The following is a 15,427-nucleotide window of genomic DNA, read 5'->3' as shown; positions in this document are numbered from 1 at the left end:
AATAACCTCACAAGCCATTTCGTCGCCAGCGATCCAGCCATCCGGCTTCCCGTAAGCCCTCAACTATTACTGAAAAACAGCCTCCTGGCATTTACAAAGCAGTTGACTTCATGCTTTAGTCCATGCATACATAATTAGGAAGTTGTATTTAAAATCAATATGCAATCCTTCAAAAGACATTATGCTTTTAAAACCTTAACTTTAAATTGATTTTTAACTATTTTATGTGCTTTAAAATTAACATGTAACTCAGCCCCAGATACTCAGAGATGGTGTTAGCTGTTATATGAATGTGCTAAACTTTATCACTGCAGCAACATGAACTTGGCACTCCTACAATTTTTAACGCTACCATTAATTTTACACAGAAAATAGGAGTATAGTTTCACTTTAGTCTAATAAAAAAGCAAGCTGGTGACAATACTATGGTTTTATTCACTGAAGCTAGGTTAGGGGAATAGAGTGAGAGACTATGTATAAAGGTCTGTATCTTAGGCACTGAGTATTCTTGCAAGAAGGCTCTGCTGAAGGTTATTTTCATATCTTAATTTTATTCTAGGAAAAGAAAGTAATTTTCTTAACAATTTTGAGCCAGCTGTGGTGGCCTATAATCCTAGCAGTCAGGAGGCAAAGGCAAGGAACTGAGACTTCAATGCCAACATAGGCTACATGGAGAGGCCCTGTCTCTCAAAAAAAAGACAAGTGTTTTTTTGGCAGTACTGGGGTTTGAACTTAGGGTCTCATACTTGCTAGGCAACTTCTCTACTACTTTTTAAAAACTGACTCTAAGCCTTTGTGAAACAAGGAGGAATATAAACATATACACATGCACGTGTACAGATGAGCATACACACACTTAATTTGCAGGAGTGTCCAGCCAAAACCTTGACTGGTAATTACTGACTCACAAATGGCCACAGTGCTTTCCACGCTAACAAAACCTGCCCAGGACAGCCATGTGCATATGAAGAGGTGTGAGACTCACAGACGGATTTATCTCCCCTAAAAATTACTAAGTGTCAGTGAGATAGTATTTTTAGTCGAGGATAATTAAAACTCTCAATGTTGCCATGACACTACTGAGTTACTGATTAATAATGCCTACTTCATGAACCAGGTATCGTCTGGCCAGTCCTGCTTCAAGAAGTCAGCATCAACTCTTCGGGAATCCCAATGTTTTTAATGAAGCATGACTGGGTATCTGCTTTCATAGCCTTAAAATCACTTCTGAGGAGAAACTAGCACAATTTCTCTAAAAACGTTTATGAGGGATCCAAGCGACAGCTCAGATCGTAATCAGCATTTAGCAGTAAGAGTTAGAGCCCTTGGAGATGTAACGGTCTCTGGCAGCATTCCCATAACATCATCCATCGACTCTAGTGAATTTATTCTAGAAGACTCCACTGGATTTCACTCATTTTAAGTGAACTTTGTTACATTTCTGAAAATGGTCATCGGATCGGTTAGACACGTTTCAAGACAGTATGCCACCTGTGCGATGACTCTGTACCCTTAAGCTCAATGGAAGACAAGCAGTTTGAAACACCCACGTGAGTGTGAGGCTGCTGACCTGACACCTTCTTATGGCCTCTGATTTTCCCTAAGCTGTAGAAAAGAATGATCTGCAGTGGCCCTCAGCTGATTGAATGTAAAATAGAAGAGCATGAAATGTGTTTTGTGAAGCAGAACTTTATGTCAGGTTAAAGCTAGACACATCTCCTCCACCAAGTCGACACTCGTCAATTGTGCACCTAAAATTTTATGGGAAAGGATACTGTTTGATGCAGTCCACCAGTGGTCCATAAGAGCAGTCGTTCACAATGCACTGCAGACAAACCAGAGGAGGGGTTGGGGAAGGTGACCACAAAAACTGTGACAATAAGCATCCAGAAAGCAGTAATGACTTTTCTTCCCCTACCCCAAAAAACAAAGGCTATTCAGATTTAATCACAGAAAGCAAAAATGATGTGTTTCTCATTTACTATAAAAGCAAGCTACTAAAAAGTGAGATGCTCTTCTCGCAAATACTGCACTGCCATTTATGGTGCACCCTGACCTCAGTGATAGTTTATGATGACAGTAATTAAATGAGGTTTAAAATCCTTTACTCTGCTAGGCAGATAACAGCATTGCCACTGAAAATAGACAGCTGTGATTAATACCTGATAGACCTGATTTGCTAGAACTCCATCTGGAATCTGAGAAGGGTCCCGAAGCATGCTATTTATAACAGACTTGGAAGCTGTAGGAGAGAACGGAAGAAGTATTAGCAGACAGTCTACACACTTTGACTGTAGCATGCGAGGTGACATACAGCTACACATACACAGCCCGTGAAAACTAAAACGTCACTATATGAATCATGTCCCCTTTGTTGAATCTAAGGGAAGATGCTAATTAAACCACTGTGTCAAGTTTGCAAGCCATATTGCCAGATTTGATGATGACCTAAGTTTTCCAGGTTAATGTGGTAACTACAGACCTAAGGCATATGTCTATTTGAAGATAAATCACCTTTGGCAAAGCCCATGTGGAAACAAAGGAGCACAACAAAAGCAATCAGAAAATACCTTTTACAGGTAGGTATTTTGTAACCAAGCACACATATACATAGATTCGGTGAGGTCAGCCATCTCTAAACACTAAACCGTCCCATAATCACTCTTATAAGTTCTCATACAGTGATGTCCATTTCAAGGAAAGGAAAGTAGTGAGACTAGCTGACAACTGAGGGGGTCTTAAATAAGGAAAGGTGTGTGTATGTGTACCCTCATGGATACCAAATTCCATGGATGATCAATTTCCTTATATAAAATGGCATAGGGCTTGTGCAACTTACCTGCACCCTTCCGTATTACCTGTAGATTACTTACAATACCTAATACAATTTAAATGCTATATAAATAATTGTTATATCATATTGTTTGGCAAAAAATGATAAGACAAGGTCTGCACATGCTCAGTACAGACACAACTATTTCCCACATATTTTCCATCAACGGTTGGTTGAATCCTTGTATATGGAACCCATAGATATGGCTGGTCGACTATGTGTGAGAGTGGGTGGTAGGAGGTACACGTACACAAACTTTCCACCTTAAATATGCCTCATCCACTTGCAAATTAAGCTAAAGTCCCATGGCTGCTACAGAAGACAGGCACTCAGGAAGGCCACTCATGAAGGATGCTGTACAGGGTGACATCCTTCGAAAAGCCAGTAGGAGATTCTGGCCTGGCTTTGCTCACCATGGGTGTGTGGTAGCCCACACGGCCAGAGTTCCTCTTAATGCATGGGAGGAAGGCAGTGTCTACACTGAAGCTAAGTCAGGTGTTCTCTAGGAATTGATTCTGTTAAAGTCCTCTCCAAATATTTAGCAAAATTGCTGAGGATCTGACCCACCCAAGCACAGAATGAATGCATACTGCAAATTATGAATTTAGGAAAAGGAACACAGGTCATAGATCTACATCATTCAGGTACTGAGGTGGTTTTTGGTCTAAAGTATTATTATTATCATGTTCTTTATCAAGTTCAGTGGCATAAGAACACTGATAGATATGATAAATGATGTGAGAAATACAGGGAAAGAAATAAGGACATTACATCCTCCTTAAGCATAGTATTGGTTCTTCAAAAAAAAGTAGCTATTTTAATTCTTGCCTATGTTAGTCACATAACAGCAAGCCTGTAAACATTCACACTCTGCAAACGTGCTTGCACCACATGTGGACAAGCGCTATGGAAGTCCTCAAAAGCATCACCTGAGCTATGCCATCTGGTTCTATGGCAAGTAGCACTGCCTCTCGACTGGGCTGTCTCCATCCGTAGGAAGTGAGGGTATTATTTGAGCTGACCACTCTAAAGGCTTCTTATGTGAGTCTCCAGAGAAAACAGTGACAGCAGCATTTTGTTACAGGTTAATAATAGTAAGAACCAAATCATACTTAAGCATATGCGGTATTTTACAAACTTAGGCTGTACCCAATTGTTTTGACAGAAATCACCATGGATAAGTGGTACAAATATTGAGACTATGAAGCAGCAAGGGTCATCTTATAAATGGAGACACCATAGCAGCAACAGTGCTAAAGAGACAGGGCGTGCCCGTGAGCTTACTTGTTTTTCTCAACCTGAGTCTAAGGCCCGGCCAGATGGTGGAGGTAAAAGCAGCTGTTCACACGTTCAGTCACCTTCCCTGAGAAGACGTCCTCTGGCCTGGCACTCACTTACAGGCTGGTAATGACAGACACATTCTTCTGTCTCCCATACTGCCAGAAGGCTCTTGAGGGAAGAAGAGCCCCTTCTTCGTAAGTACCTGGTCATGGTTAAGGTGGTAGTGCAAGCTCTCATACCAGGTGAAGGAAAGATTATTAATATACAAACGGCCACCCCATGGAAAATTACTGAATTCACACAAATTATATGCAAATTCATTGCTCAAATCGTTAAACAAAGGCTCTTTTTCAACAAAAAGAGGAACAATACTCTAAAACACCAGGAAAGTGGGTCCTTACTTTGAGGAAGGAACAGGAAATATCAAAGAAGAAAGCGATGACATAATTTTCCTCACAATGTAAATTTTAGAATAGTGTGCTTATCAGGGTTAAGAATCATAGCCAATAGACTTTATAAAAATAGTTTGAAAATGTTGAGAGAACACTACTCAAAACAAAGGAAGCCAGATGCTTTAACTGAAATAATAACAACTACACACTGAGTCCACATTGGCTTCAAACTTAACAAAATGTCTTTTCTATTCTTGCAGCCCACCATCTTTGAATGCAGGAAAGAGAGCTCAAACAGGACATCAAGGCCTTGGTCACAGACACCAGGCTTTTTCAGGAAAGGCTGTTTATGTCTCGGATCAAGCCCGACTGCACATATTCTGAAGCTTCGGAACTGCCTGCCACCTCAAAGAGATGAACAATACATAAATCAGAACAAGTGAGGCAACTGGACAGTGTTGGGTGGTCAGGGATAGGAGACCTCAAAGATGCTTGAGCCTTTCATAGAAGCTGTCCCCAGGCCAGCTCTGACCAGTCTTCGTGACTGCATACATGCAGGAGTCCTGTCCTCTCCATTCTCCTCCTCTTGCTCTCATAGTTGAGCCCGACCACTGTGTCAGCTGACTGTTTTTCTCCTTCGCACCAAACACATATAAAGCAGGGACCTAAGACACTTGGAGCTTGATCTACAGTGGGAGAAAACTGATACCAGTCACAGCACGCTCAGAAGACATGCAACCCCAATGCCTCAGATTACTATCTTCTCATTGTGAAATGCTCTGAACGTGAAGAACTCATGAACCTAATGTAGTAACTACCTCTGCACCCATCAGCCTGGCTTAACTTCTGGATCTGCACTATCTGTTATCTGTGCTATGACAGGCTAGAACTACTTGTGTAACCTTTCTGTCCTCTCTTTTTAATTAGTGTACACTAACTGTACAAAGGGGGTTTCTCTGTGATTCTTCCATCCACGCATATGACATACTTTGATCAAATTCCCCTTCCCTTCCACCTTCCTTCTTTCCTTCCTCTCTCTCTCTCTCTTCCTCCCTCCCTCCTTTCTTCCTTCCTTTCTTTACTTTTTCTTCTTCTCTTTTTTTTGTCAGTGTTGGGGTTTGAACTCAGGGCTTCATGCTTTCTAGGCAGGTTCTCTATCACTTAGTCACTTCACCAGCCCTTTTTTTGTTAGGTATTTTTGAGATAGGGTCTTGCAAACTATTTGCCAAGGGGTGGATTCAAACTACGATCCTCCTGATCTGACTCTAGAATAGCTAGTGTTATAGACATAAGCCACCATCCAGCTCAAGAGTATTTTCAAGAAACCAAACTTTCTACTGTTCCATCTCCTGATTCCATTTGAGTTATCCCTACTCGTCATTACTTCCTGTTTTCAAACTTTGAGTTGGCACATTATTTGTTTTTACTAACCTACTATTTTTATAAAGCTTGTTTTCAATCTTTTATTTTAACAAATACTTTCCAAGGCTATAATTCTTTTCTTAAATCCTGCTTTAGTTGTATGCTCTGAGTTTTACTGTTATTTATTTACAAATATTTTGAAGTTTCCATTATTTTATCTTTGAACTATGAATTACTTAAAAACTTTAGATTTTTGCTATTTTTATGATGTGATGTTTATATTAACATAAGGTATTGTCTTGTTTTGTTTTTCTGTTTTTACTATGAATGCTATTTTAATTAATTTATTTTGGCAGCACTGGGTTTGAACTTAAGAGTTTGTGCTTGCTCGACATGTAATCTACCACTTGGGTCACCCCTCCAGCCCTGAAGCTTCTATTTATGAGGTATTAAGCTCAGGTGTATCTAGCAGGTCAAGGTTTCTGATTGCATTACTTGTCCTTCTAGCTGTTTTTTTTTAAGCTGGTATGAAGTACCCTCTGTTCTGCTCTGGGCTTCTCGGCTCTCCTAACTGCACGGCCAGCTTACCGTATTTAGAGGCTGTACCTGGGCATGCACTGGCATTCTTGGTAAGTGTGCCTATCTTTTGTCAGTGAGTCCCGATGCTCTGGCCAGTAAACATCTCTTAAATACAGGGTGACTGGTGACAGCACTGGACCACTTTCTCTTATATCGTGTCTGCTTCTCACATCTAGGGTTCATCTCTTTACCTTGAACGCTGCCGCGTCTTTATGTCTCAAGTGTGACTTTTACAAATGCCATTAAGATTTTCGAAATCTAATTAGGAAACCTCTGCTTTTTAAAAAGTGAGTTTAATCCACTTATGTTCATTGTAACAGACACATTCAGACTTGCCTCCCCTCTCTTATTTTCTGTGTTCTGCTAATCATTCTCTTTCCTCTTTCTCCTTCTTTAGTTTGCATTTTAATTAGTTAACTAATTGTAATTCTTTCTTGTGGTGCTGATATGGAACTCAGGGCCTTCCACATGTTAAGCAAGGGCTGCACTGCTGAGCCACATGTCCAGGTCCTTTTCTATGTTCTACTTAAGTTTTATTTAGTCTTCCTTCCTGCCTTTATTTCCTTGGGAGTAATATACCCTAAACTTATTTCTTTAGTAATCCTCTCAAAAAGTCTTTGAACTGAGTCTGTTTGTCATCTTGACCTAAAGAACTAGAAAGACCTGCTCTCATCAGGAGGTCACCAGCTCTCATATCATTGGGCCTCAGATTTTTTGTTCACATATCTTGTTGCAGACACAGTTGCCCAGTTCATCTGGATGGTGGCTGGAAATTAGCTATGTCTTCTTGACTAATTGTGTACAGTCTGCCCTCCACAGCTATGCATTCAACAACCAGGGATTGAGAAATATTTTTGTACAAACTTCCTGTTCTGAACATGAACTGATGTTTCCTTGTCACTGTTCCCAAACAATACAGCACAACTGTTTACACTGTGTGTGATATTATAAATAACCTAGAGATGACCAAAGTCTCTAAAGTATGCATCTAAAGTGATATATAGGATTGAAGGTACATGTATGAAGCATACATGTGTAGGCACATATTACCTCATATACACGAGGCACTTGGGTGTCTTTGGACTTTGGTGTCTGGAACCGTGGAACCAGTCCCCATGGACACAAAGGACGACTGTAACTCACTCATCTACTAAGATTTGACTTTAATCACCATAATTTCATTTCTAACTTTTTTCAAATATATCAGTTCTTTTTACACACTATTCTATTATTTATCTTTCATTTGATTTAAATATGTATTTATAGACAGATACATGTATATAAACTGTGTATAACTGTAAGTATTTATGTATAATTTAAAAAATTTGACAGTTTATATACTTTGTCTTCATTTTCTCATCTCTATCCTACAGGATGTGATTTCTCTGTTTATCCACCTACTATGTATCTACCTACCTATGTGCCTGCCTACTTGCCTACCTATGTTCCTTGGGAACCTCTCTGGGTATGTTTTTTGTTTAGTTTTGTTTTTCTGTGCTGGAGTTTGAACTAGGGCCTTGTGCTTGCTAGGCAGGTACTCTACCATTTGAGCCAAGTCTCCAGCCCAGTATACAGAGTTTTACTGTGAGCTTACTTTCAATAAGAACTATTTGATCTGCACCATGACAGTTGCTATGACAAATGAGTTTCACGTTTACTTTTGCAGAGACTAAAGTTACTGTTAATTTCTTTGTATGGGCTTTCTATAGACAACAAGAATGTAAATTTAGAGCCAAATCTAAACCCACAAATGATGCTACCTCTTTCCAATTTCTGTTTTCCTAACATTCCATAAGCCATGGCCTCATGAAGTAAGCAACCTCCTTGTCACACTCTCCAGGAGGCCAGCAGTGTCCCCAGCCCTCCGTCATGGCTCCTGCATCCTGGCTGCACATTCTTCTTCCTAGCTCTGCCCCTCATGTCTACATCTTAAGGTAGGTAATCACCCCTGGGCACAGCTTCTCTCTCAATTGTCCACACCCAACCATTCAATCCATTTTGTTTGTACTTGGCTATGTTTGAAGAGGTTTTTGTGTGTATTTTGTCTAACAGACATATCTTTCCATATCTTTGTCATGGAAACATTGCCCACCCACTCAGTATGTTGCAGAAAATTCTGAAGACCCTTTAATAAAATGTTCAGAGGAAAACTTGTTTCTGTTTCTGTTTTTGAAGGCATCAGAGGGAGTACAGATCAAACAGAAGAAAGAGTGAGCTCAAATGCCAACTATCTGAAAATATACAGTTGGAGGACAACAAAAATCAATAAAGAATGGGAAAGCACACAGGAACTCTGGGACAAACATTTGGGTTCCTGGGGTTTGAGAGGGAGACGAGAAAGCCAGTGAGGCCAGGCATAGTAATGCATACCTGGGGGGCAGAGATAGGAAGCCCATGGTTTTAGGCCAGCCCTGGCAAAATAATAATAATAATAATAATAATAATAATAATAACAACAACAACAACATCAATGATAACAAGACCCGATCTCAAACAAAAACAAACAAACCAAAAAAACAAGCCAGCCAGGTGTGGTAGTGTATGGCTGTAGTCCCACTTCCTTGGGAAGCTGAGGTATGAGGATTACAATCCGAAGCCAGACTAGGCAAAAGCATGAGACACTATCTGAAAAATAAACTAAACCTAAAAGGTCTGGGGCATGGGTTAAATGGTAGAGTGCCTGCCTATCAAGTGCAAGGCCCCGAGTTCAAGCCCCACTACTGCCATCCCCCAAAAAAGGAAAGAAAAACAAATAACAGAAAACTTCCCAAATCTAGTGAAACATACAAATATCCAAATATAGGAAGGACAATGGTTACCAGTCAGATCTGGATCAATCAAGTCTACTCAGAGATACCTTATCATCAGGCTCTGACAGGTAAAAGATGGAGAAAAGAAACAATACATATGTCCAGATCTGCCTGACAGCCCACTTCTCAGGAGAAATCGCAGAGGCCAGGAGATAGTGGCATGAGATGTTCACAGCATGGGAAGGAGAAAAAACTGTCAAAGGAGAATACTGTACTCAGCAAAGCTGCCCTTTAGAAATGAAGGAGGTATAAAGACATTCTCAGACAGGCAGAAACCAAACAAGTACATCCCCACCAGACCTGTCCTACAAGACATCCTAAGGTAAGCACTGCACACCAAGCAAGAGGAAAACCTGGGCAGGAACAAACTCACTGCTAAGAGTAAGTACACAAATTCAGAATGCTAACATTGAGAGCAGGCTGCATAAACCATTCAAGCCTTTAGTATGAAGACTAACACAAAGCAATGGGATATAACTGTATTAGAATGCTAAAGTCCATCAACACAGAAAGATACAAAATGAAGTATCAGAAACTCATACCATAAGCTGCTGGCTCACGCTGGTAAGCCTAGCTACTTGGGAGGCTGCAGTTGGGAGGACTGCTATTTGAGGCCAGCCCAGGCAAAAAAAGAGACTGAGACCCCATCTCAACCAACAGCTGGCTGAGGTGGTGTGCACCTGCCGTCCCAGCTATCCAGGAGGCCGAGATCAGAAGGATCATGGTTCCAAGTCAGGCCAGACAAAAGAAGTGGTGAGATCCCTGTGTCAATGGAAAAAAGCTGGGCTTGGTGGTGGGCGCCTATCATCCCAACAGCTGTGGAAAGCATAAAGAAGGAGATTGTAGTCAGGACAGCCTAGACAAAAAGCAAGACCCTAACTCCAAAATAACCTGAGCGAAAAGCTGGAGCACTGTGGCTCAAGCAGTAGAGCACCTGTCTAGCAAGCATGAAGCCCTGAGGTTAAAATCCCAGTACCACAAAAAATAAATTTAAAAATTCTAAATGTACATAGGAATGGAGGGCAAATGCAGAGTTTTCCCTGTTAGTATATTTTCTTCTTTTTTTGCTTCTGTTCTTATCTTTATCATCATGTTGAGTTGGTATTATTTCAAAATAGCTTGTTATATATTATCCAAAGATGTTTTTGTAAGCTTCATGGTAACCACAAAAGAAAAACCTCTAATAGTCACACCAAAGATAATGAGCGAGAATCCAGAACAAGGATTTCTAGAGAAAAATCACCAAACCACAAGGCAGACAGGAAAAAACTGTTTGTTGATTGCTTTCAAGTCAGAGTTGTTGCACCACATGAAGAAGTCAAAGTCCTGAACACCAGCAAGGAGAACAGGTAGGACGTACGTGGACAGGGCCGGTGAGGTTGCCCTACTACCTGTGAAGGCCTCTCAGTGGTGACTGGTAGCCAGAAAACAAACCTTACCCCTGTTCCCCCACAGGCTGTGTCCTGTCTCAAGCCAAAGTACTGCTCGAATCAGTAAGACAAACTGTTCCTGCAGTTCCGTGATCTCAAATGTACCCGTGCCCCCTTTTCTGAAGAGGTGCCTTAAACAGTATACTTGCAAACAGAGAGGCAGGATAGAACAGTGGTCACGAGCAGAGCCCGTAACCATGTGGTGGCACATCTATAACATCTCAGTTACTTGAGAGGTGAAGATACTACAAGGCCAGCTTGGGCAAAAGCCAGATCCTACCCGAAAAATAACTAAAAGGACCAGGAATGAGGCTCAAATGGTAGAAGCCTGCCCGGCAAACTAGAGGCCTGAGTTCAAACCACAGTGCAGCCAAAAAAGAAGAGAATCACGGAGATGGCACCCACTGGCTTTCCTTGTGTAAGGTCAGGAAAGTAGCCAGCCGCAGCTAGAAGGAACCCAGGCAGGCAGGTGCACCATTGGTGCTCAGAGACCCCAGGAAGTTCCACCAGCCACCAAACGACATTTGAACTGCAACAGAAGCCGTATGCAGCTGGAATCCCTAATCCCAGGACACAGATGAGTTAAGCATGGTAGATGAGCCATGGTCTACCATGCACTGCATGCAGCAGCCAGCACAGAAGAAACGCCAGTGACAGTGGCAGAGATAGGTAAAAGCTGAGAAGCGCTGCCTGGGAGAGGTTCAAGTGAGCTAGAAAGGTGGCACCAGAAGCCAGCTTCCTTTCACTGAAGAACAGCCAACAGTCCTGTGACTGAACAGCTGGGCGAAGGCGGCTGCTGTTGTTGGCAACTCCCAGGATACACCAGGAGTTCTGCTTCCCTGCGGTCACACCAGCGGCTGAGGGCCAACACAGCGAAGTCTGAACTCCAGTTGGTATTTCATCTCTTTTCCAACACTGGCTGAAGGCCTCTGGGCATCACGATCCTACTGACCTGTTCCTGCTGTTCCTGGGCAACCGTATCCATGCCCCAGCCCCACCATTGCAGCCGGGGCTCTTCTCCAAGAGTCCAGGCACTAGGTCAGTAGCTCCCTCACTGCACACAAGCGGCACCTTGAGCAGGTTTGCCCCTCCTGACAACCTGAATCAGAGGCCACTTTTAACCTTGGGGAATGCTAAAGGGTCAAATTAAATTTGGCTCTCTAGCTCGCACAATGCCACGTAAGGAATAACTTACACTAGAATCATCAAAATCCTATGTAAGTACAAGAGGAAGATGTCTACAGCAGGGTGTGGAGTCCATGCCTGTAATCCCAACACATGGGAGGCTGGAGCAGGAGGACCGTGAGTTAGACACCAACCTGAACTAAACAACAGTTGCAGGTCAGCCTGGATTACACAGGGAGACCTTATCTCAAAAATTTAAAACAACAACAATAAAACCAAAGGAAGACATCTCCAAAGTACAAGTATGTACACTGATCCAAACCTTGTCTGGGGCACCCTGCGCATCACAGCTGCCCACACCGTCCACCCTTGCCCAGCAGCATTCCATAGATGCTTACTGAGCAATGCCATGACCCCACTGACCTCCTTCCCCACCTCTCCCCACACTCCAAATCCAGAAGACCTTTCCCGCCTTCTCCTCCTCAGAGTGGGGCACTTGATTAAAAAATGTCTGTTCACAGGAAGTTATCAGGGTGATAAAATTTGAAACTGTGCCAAATTAAAAAGAATCTGAGGGAAGAGGAATGTTTAGCATATGAGTTTCCTCAATATTGCCTGTAAGTATTGGGGGGCTTACTGCAGATCACCCCAAGAAGATAAGAAAAGTCTCACAAGTTCACTTCTGGCTGTGAAGATGTAAGGTTTCAGATTTCAAGCATGGCTTTTATATGGCCCTCACTGTGATCCTTACAGTTCTTCCCTAACCTTTTTTTTTTTTTTCACTATGGCCCACCTAAGAAGAATTTTGGACGTGACCCTCCTTATCTGGCCAACTCTTTTTTATTATTTTTTTAATTTCTATTTGTTTGGTGGTACTGGGATTTGAACTCAAGGATTTAGTGCTTGCTAGGTAAGTACATGCCACTTGTGCCACAACCCAGTCCTTTTTTGCTTTAGTTGTTCTTTAGGAGAGTCTTGAATTTTGGCACCCAGTCTCAGACTGCAATCCTCCTACCTATGCCTCTCACACAGCAGGGCATGTGAGAGGCATATTTGTGCTCAGCTTATTTGTTGAGATGGAGTCTTGCTAACTTTGCACCTAGAATGGCCTCAAACTGCAATCCTCCCAATCTCTGCCTCCTGAGTAGCTGAGATTACAGGTGTAAGCCACCTTGATCAACCCTCTGCCAGTGAAATTTTCATGCACAGCTGTTCCGTTTGTCTGCTTCTATGACATACCCTTTGAGAAGGCATGGACCACATACTGGTCTAACGAACTCCTGTCTCTGGGTACTTGTCAAGCTGCAGAAAAGCAGAGACATTTCTCATTTTTGCTCTACATGATAGCTACTCAATAAACAGCTCTGAGCAAAGTGCCAAGTGAATGAAAAGGCTTGTCAAAGCTGAGTCCTATTTACATTCCCTATGTTAGGGTGACCTTCAGTAGCTGAGTGTGCCTGGCCTCACATGAGGTTCTCTCATTATGAAGGAGTAGGCTCTTTAAAACTCATTTTTGGGAAATTTAGAGTAAGAGGCAAGAGACTACAAGGTGCACTTGGATAAATGTTGACATCTAATGCTGTGTGTCCCCAAAGAAGAGTGCTTTCCACAGGCGTCAGCACAGGAATGGCCTCCAGCATGCGACAAGGTTTCTTCCTTACAGTCACCTAAGACTACTGCATCATTTAAAGTCCAGTTACAGGCTTCCTTCTTAAACGCAAATGACAAAAACATCAAGTAATTACAGCACATTGATGATGAGTGATGAGGTGCTCTGTGGACATGACAAAATTGCACATCATGCCTGAATTGCTGAAATCCCAAAAACACTGGCTTAATATCCATACCACATAAGTCGGGCATTCAGGAATACGGAGTTACTCAATCTACCCAACAGCAAGTTTCTGTTTCTAAAAAACAGTAAGAACAGCTAACGCTTCCTCACAGAATGCCAGGCCCCATTCTAACCATTCCCCGGGACCAGAGTGCAGCTCAGGGATAAAGCATGTGCCTAGCGTGTGCAAGGCCAGGTGTGATCCCCAGCACTGTATGAAAAAAAGCAAAAACAAAAACCCACAAGCTCTTTGTTTGTATTAGCTTGCTGAATTTTCAGAACAGTCTTACAGATGAAGAAACTGAGGCATGGGGAATCTGGGCGATTTGCAAGTGTCAGTCATCATGAGTGATGGAGCACAGTCAGGTTCATGGGGTTCTTTGGGCCCTCATTTGCCCTCCACATTCAAAGGCAATTTGGAATATTCTAGATGAATGCATCCATGCATCTCACTCATGTTTTCCATGAGTACTCCCTTCTCCCTAGATCTCCATCCAGTCTCAGTATCAGCAGTTAACATTTCAAGCCACTTAGAACCCGGTGTAGAGCAAATGTGATGCTGAGCTCGCTCATTCACCTACCTCACTGCGGCCCAGCGTGAAAGTGGAGTGACTGGCACAGACAAGACTCTGGTGGAAGGTCAGAGGAGAAAGTTCACAAGAGCAAAGACCTACCAAAATTTGTCCAGACATTAGAAAACATGACAAGTCTGCAAGTGTCTTATATTCTATAAAAAGAAAGATGCTGTGTACCACAGTGGCTGCCCGATGGCCACCTCTGTGCAGTTCCGTGAGACGTGCAGGTTCTGCCGGCAAGGCAGTCACTATGGCGCCTCTCCAACAACTCCCTCAGTAGCCTGTTCGTTTACCCTGTGTTTCCATCTGCTGGGGAAGACCCACACCATACCATGGTGTCTGCCTCGGTTCATAATTAGAAAACAGCTCATTCTAAGCCTATAAAAGTGCTGCCCAGGACTGGAAAGATCCATGGATAAGAATGTGTATACTTTTTTGGTAGACACCCCAATCCAATGGGAAATTTATATCCTAAATTTCAGGACAGCTGTAGATAAGGAAGGTGAGATGAAATTTCAAGGTCAGTTAAATGATATGAAAATGTGCACTGAAAGGAACATTTCCTGGCAACTAAGCCCAGGTGACTAATTACAGCCAGGACCACTGCTTCTATTCAGCAATAGCTCTCCTGTAACTCTCCTGAGAAAAAATCTTCACAACTTCTCAGGAAAACAGAGCCATTTAATATCCGCACATTATCCAACACAGAGATGTCTCTTTCTTGTACTTTATTAGTCACCAAAAATAAAAAATAAATAAAGTAAGTAACTAAAAGTCAAAGTCCAATGTGTGAAACAACCCAAGCAGTGAAGGCCAGGTACAGGCCAGTCTTACTTTAAGGGGAGACTGAGTCCATCCAAACATCCTAGCAGGTTAAAATACTCTGGCAGAGGTTTCATCAGCCTCTGAGTTTACAAGAAAGCTCATATTTTGGTCCCTCAAGCAACTGAGCTATTCATTTAAATGAACAAGTTAGTAGCTTGATCCAAAAATAGCTGTACAATTAACAGTGTAGTATATAATTAAAATCTGTATATCATTAAATTATGTGGACGTTAACTTCACGATGAATTCTTTATGTAATGAGACAGTTAAAGGATACATTTCTTCAGTTGTAATTAATCTTTCAGCAAGTCCAGTGAGTACAATGGCAACCAGATCCCATGCCACAGTGAGAGTGGAGACAAAGAGTGTTAAAGGCGGTGT

At 42.2% G+C, this 15,427-nt stretch overlaps 1 protein-coding gene across 7 annotated transcripts in view; it reads right to left on the bottom strand.

Annotated features, from left to right (window-relative positions):
- Nucleotides 1-15,427, bottom strand: part of Cdin1 (CDAN1 interacting nuclease 1) — a 203,704-nt gene that overhangs the window by 110,751 nt on the left and 77,526 nt on the right. For all 7 annotated transcript variants that reach the window (XR_012445386.1, XM_020180880.2, XM_074065611.1 and 4 more), the window contains 2 exons: nt 2,163-2,242; nt 1,776-1,825 (listed from right to left, as the gene is read on the bottom strand). Coding sequence is in view for 6 of the 7 variants with exons in the window: in XM_020180880.2 (XP_020036469.1) it covers nt 1,776-1,825; nt 2,163-2,242 (130 nt within the window). In the remaining variant the exon portion in view is untranslated. The remainder of the gene's footprint in view (nt 1-1,775; nt 1,826-2,162; nt 2,243-15,427) is intronic.

Source organism: Castor canadensis, chromosome 2, assembly GCF_047511655.1.
Source record: "Castor canadensis chromosome 2, mCasCan1.hap1v2, whole genome shotgun sequence".
In the NCBI taxonomy this organism is placed as follows: domain Eukaryota; kingdom Metazoa; phylum Chordata; class Mammalia; order Rodentia; family Castoridae; genus Castor; species Castor canadensis.
Note: the sequence above shows the minus strand (reverse complement) of the source record. Positions and strands in the feature narration are given on the sequence as shown.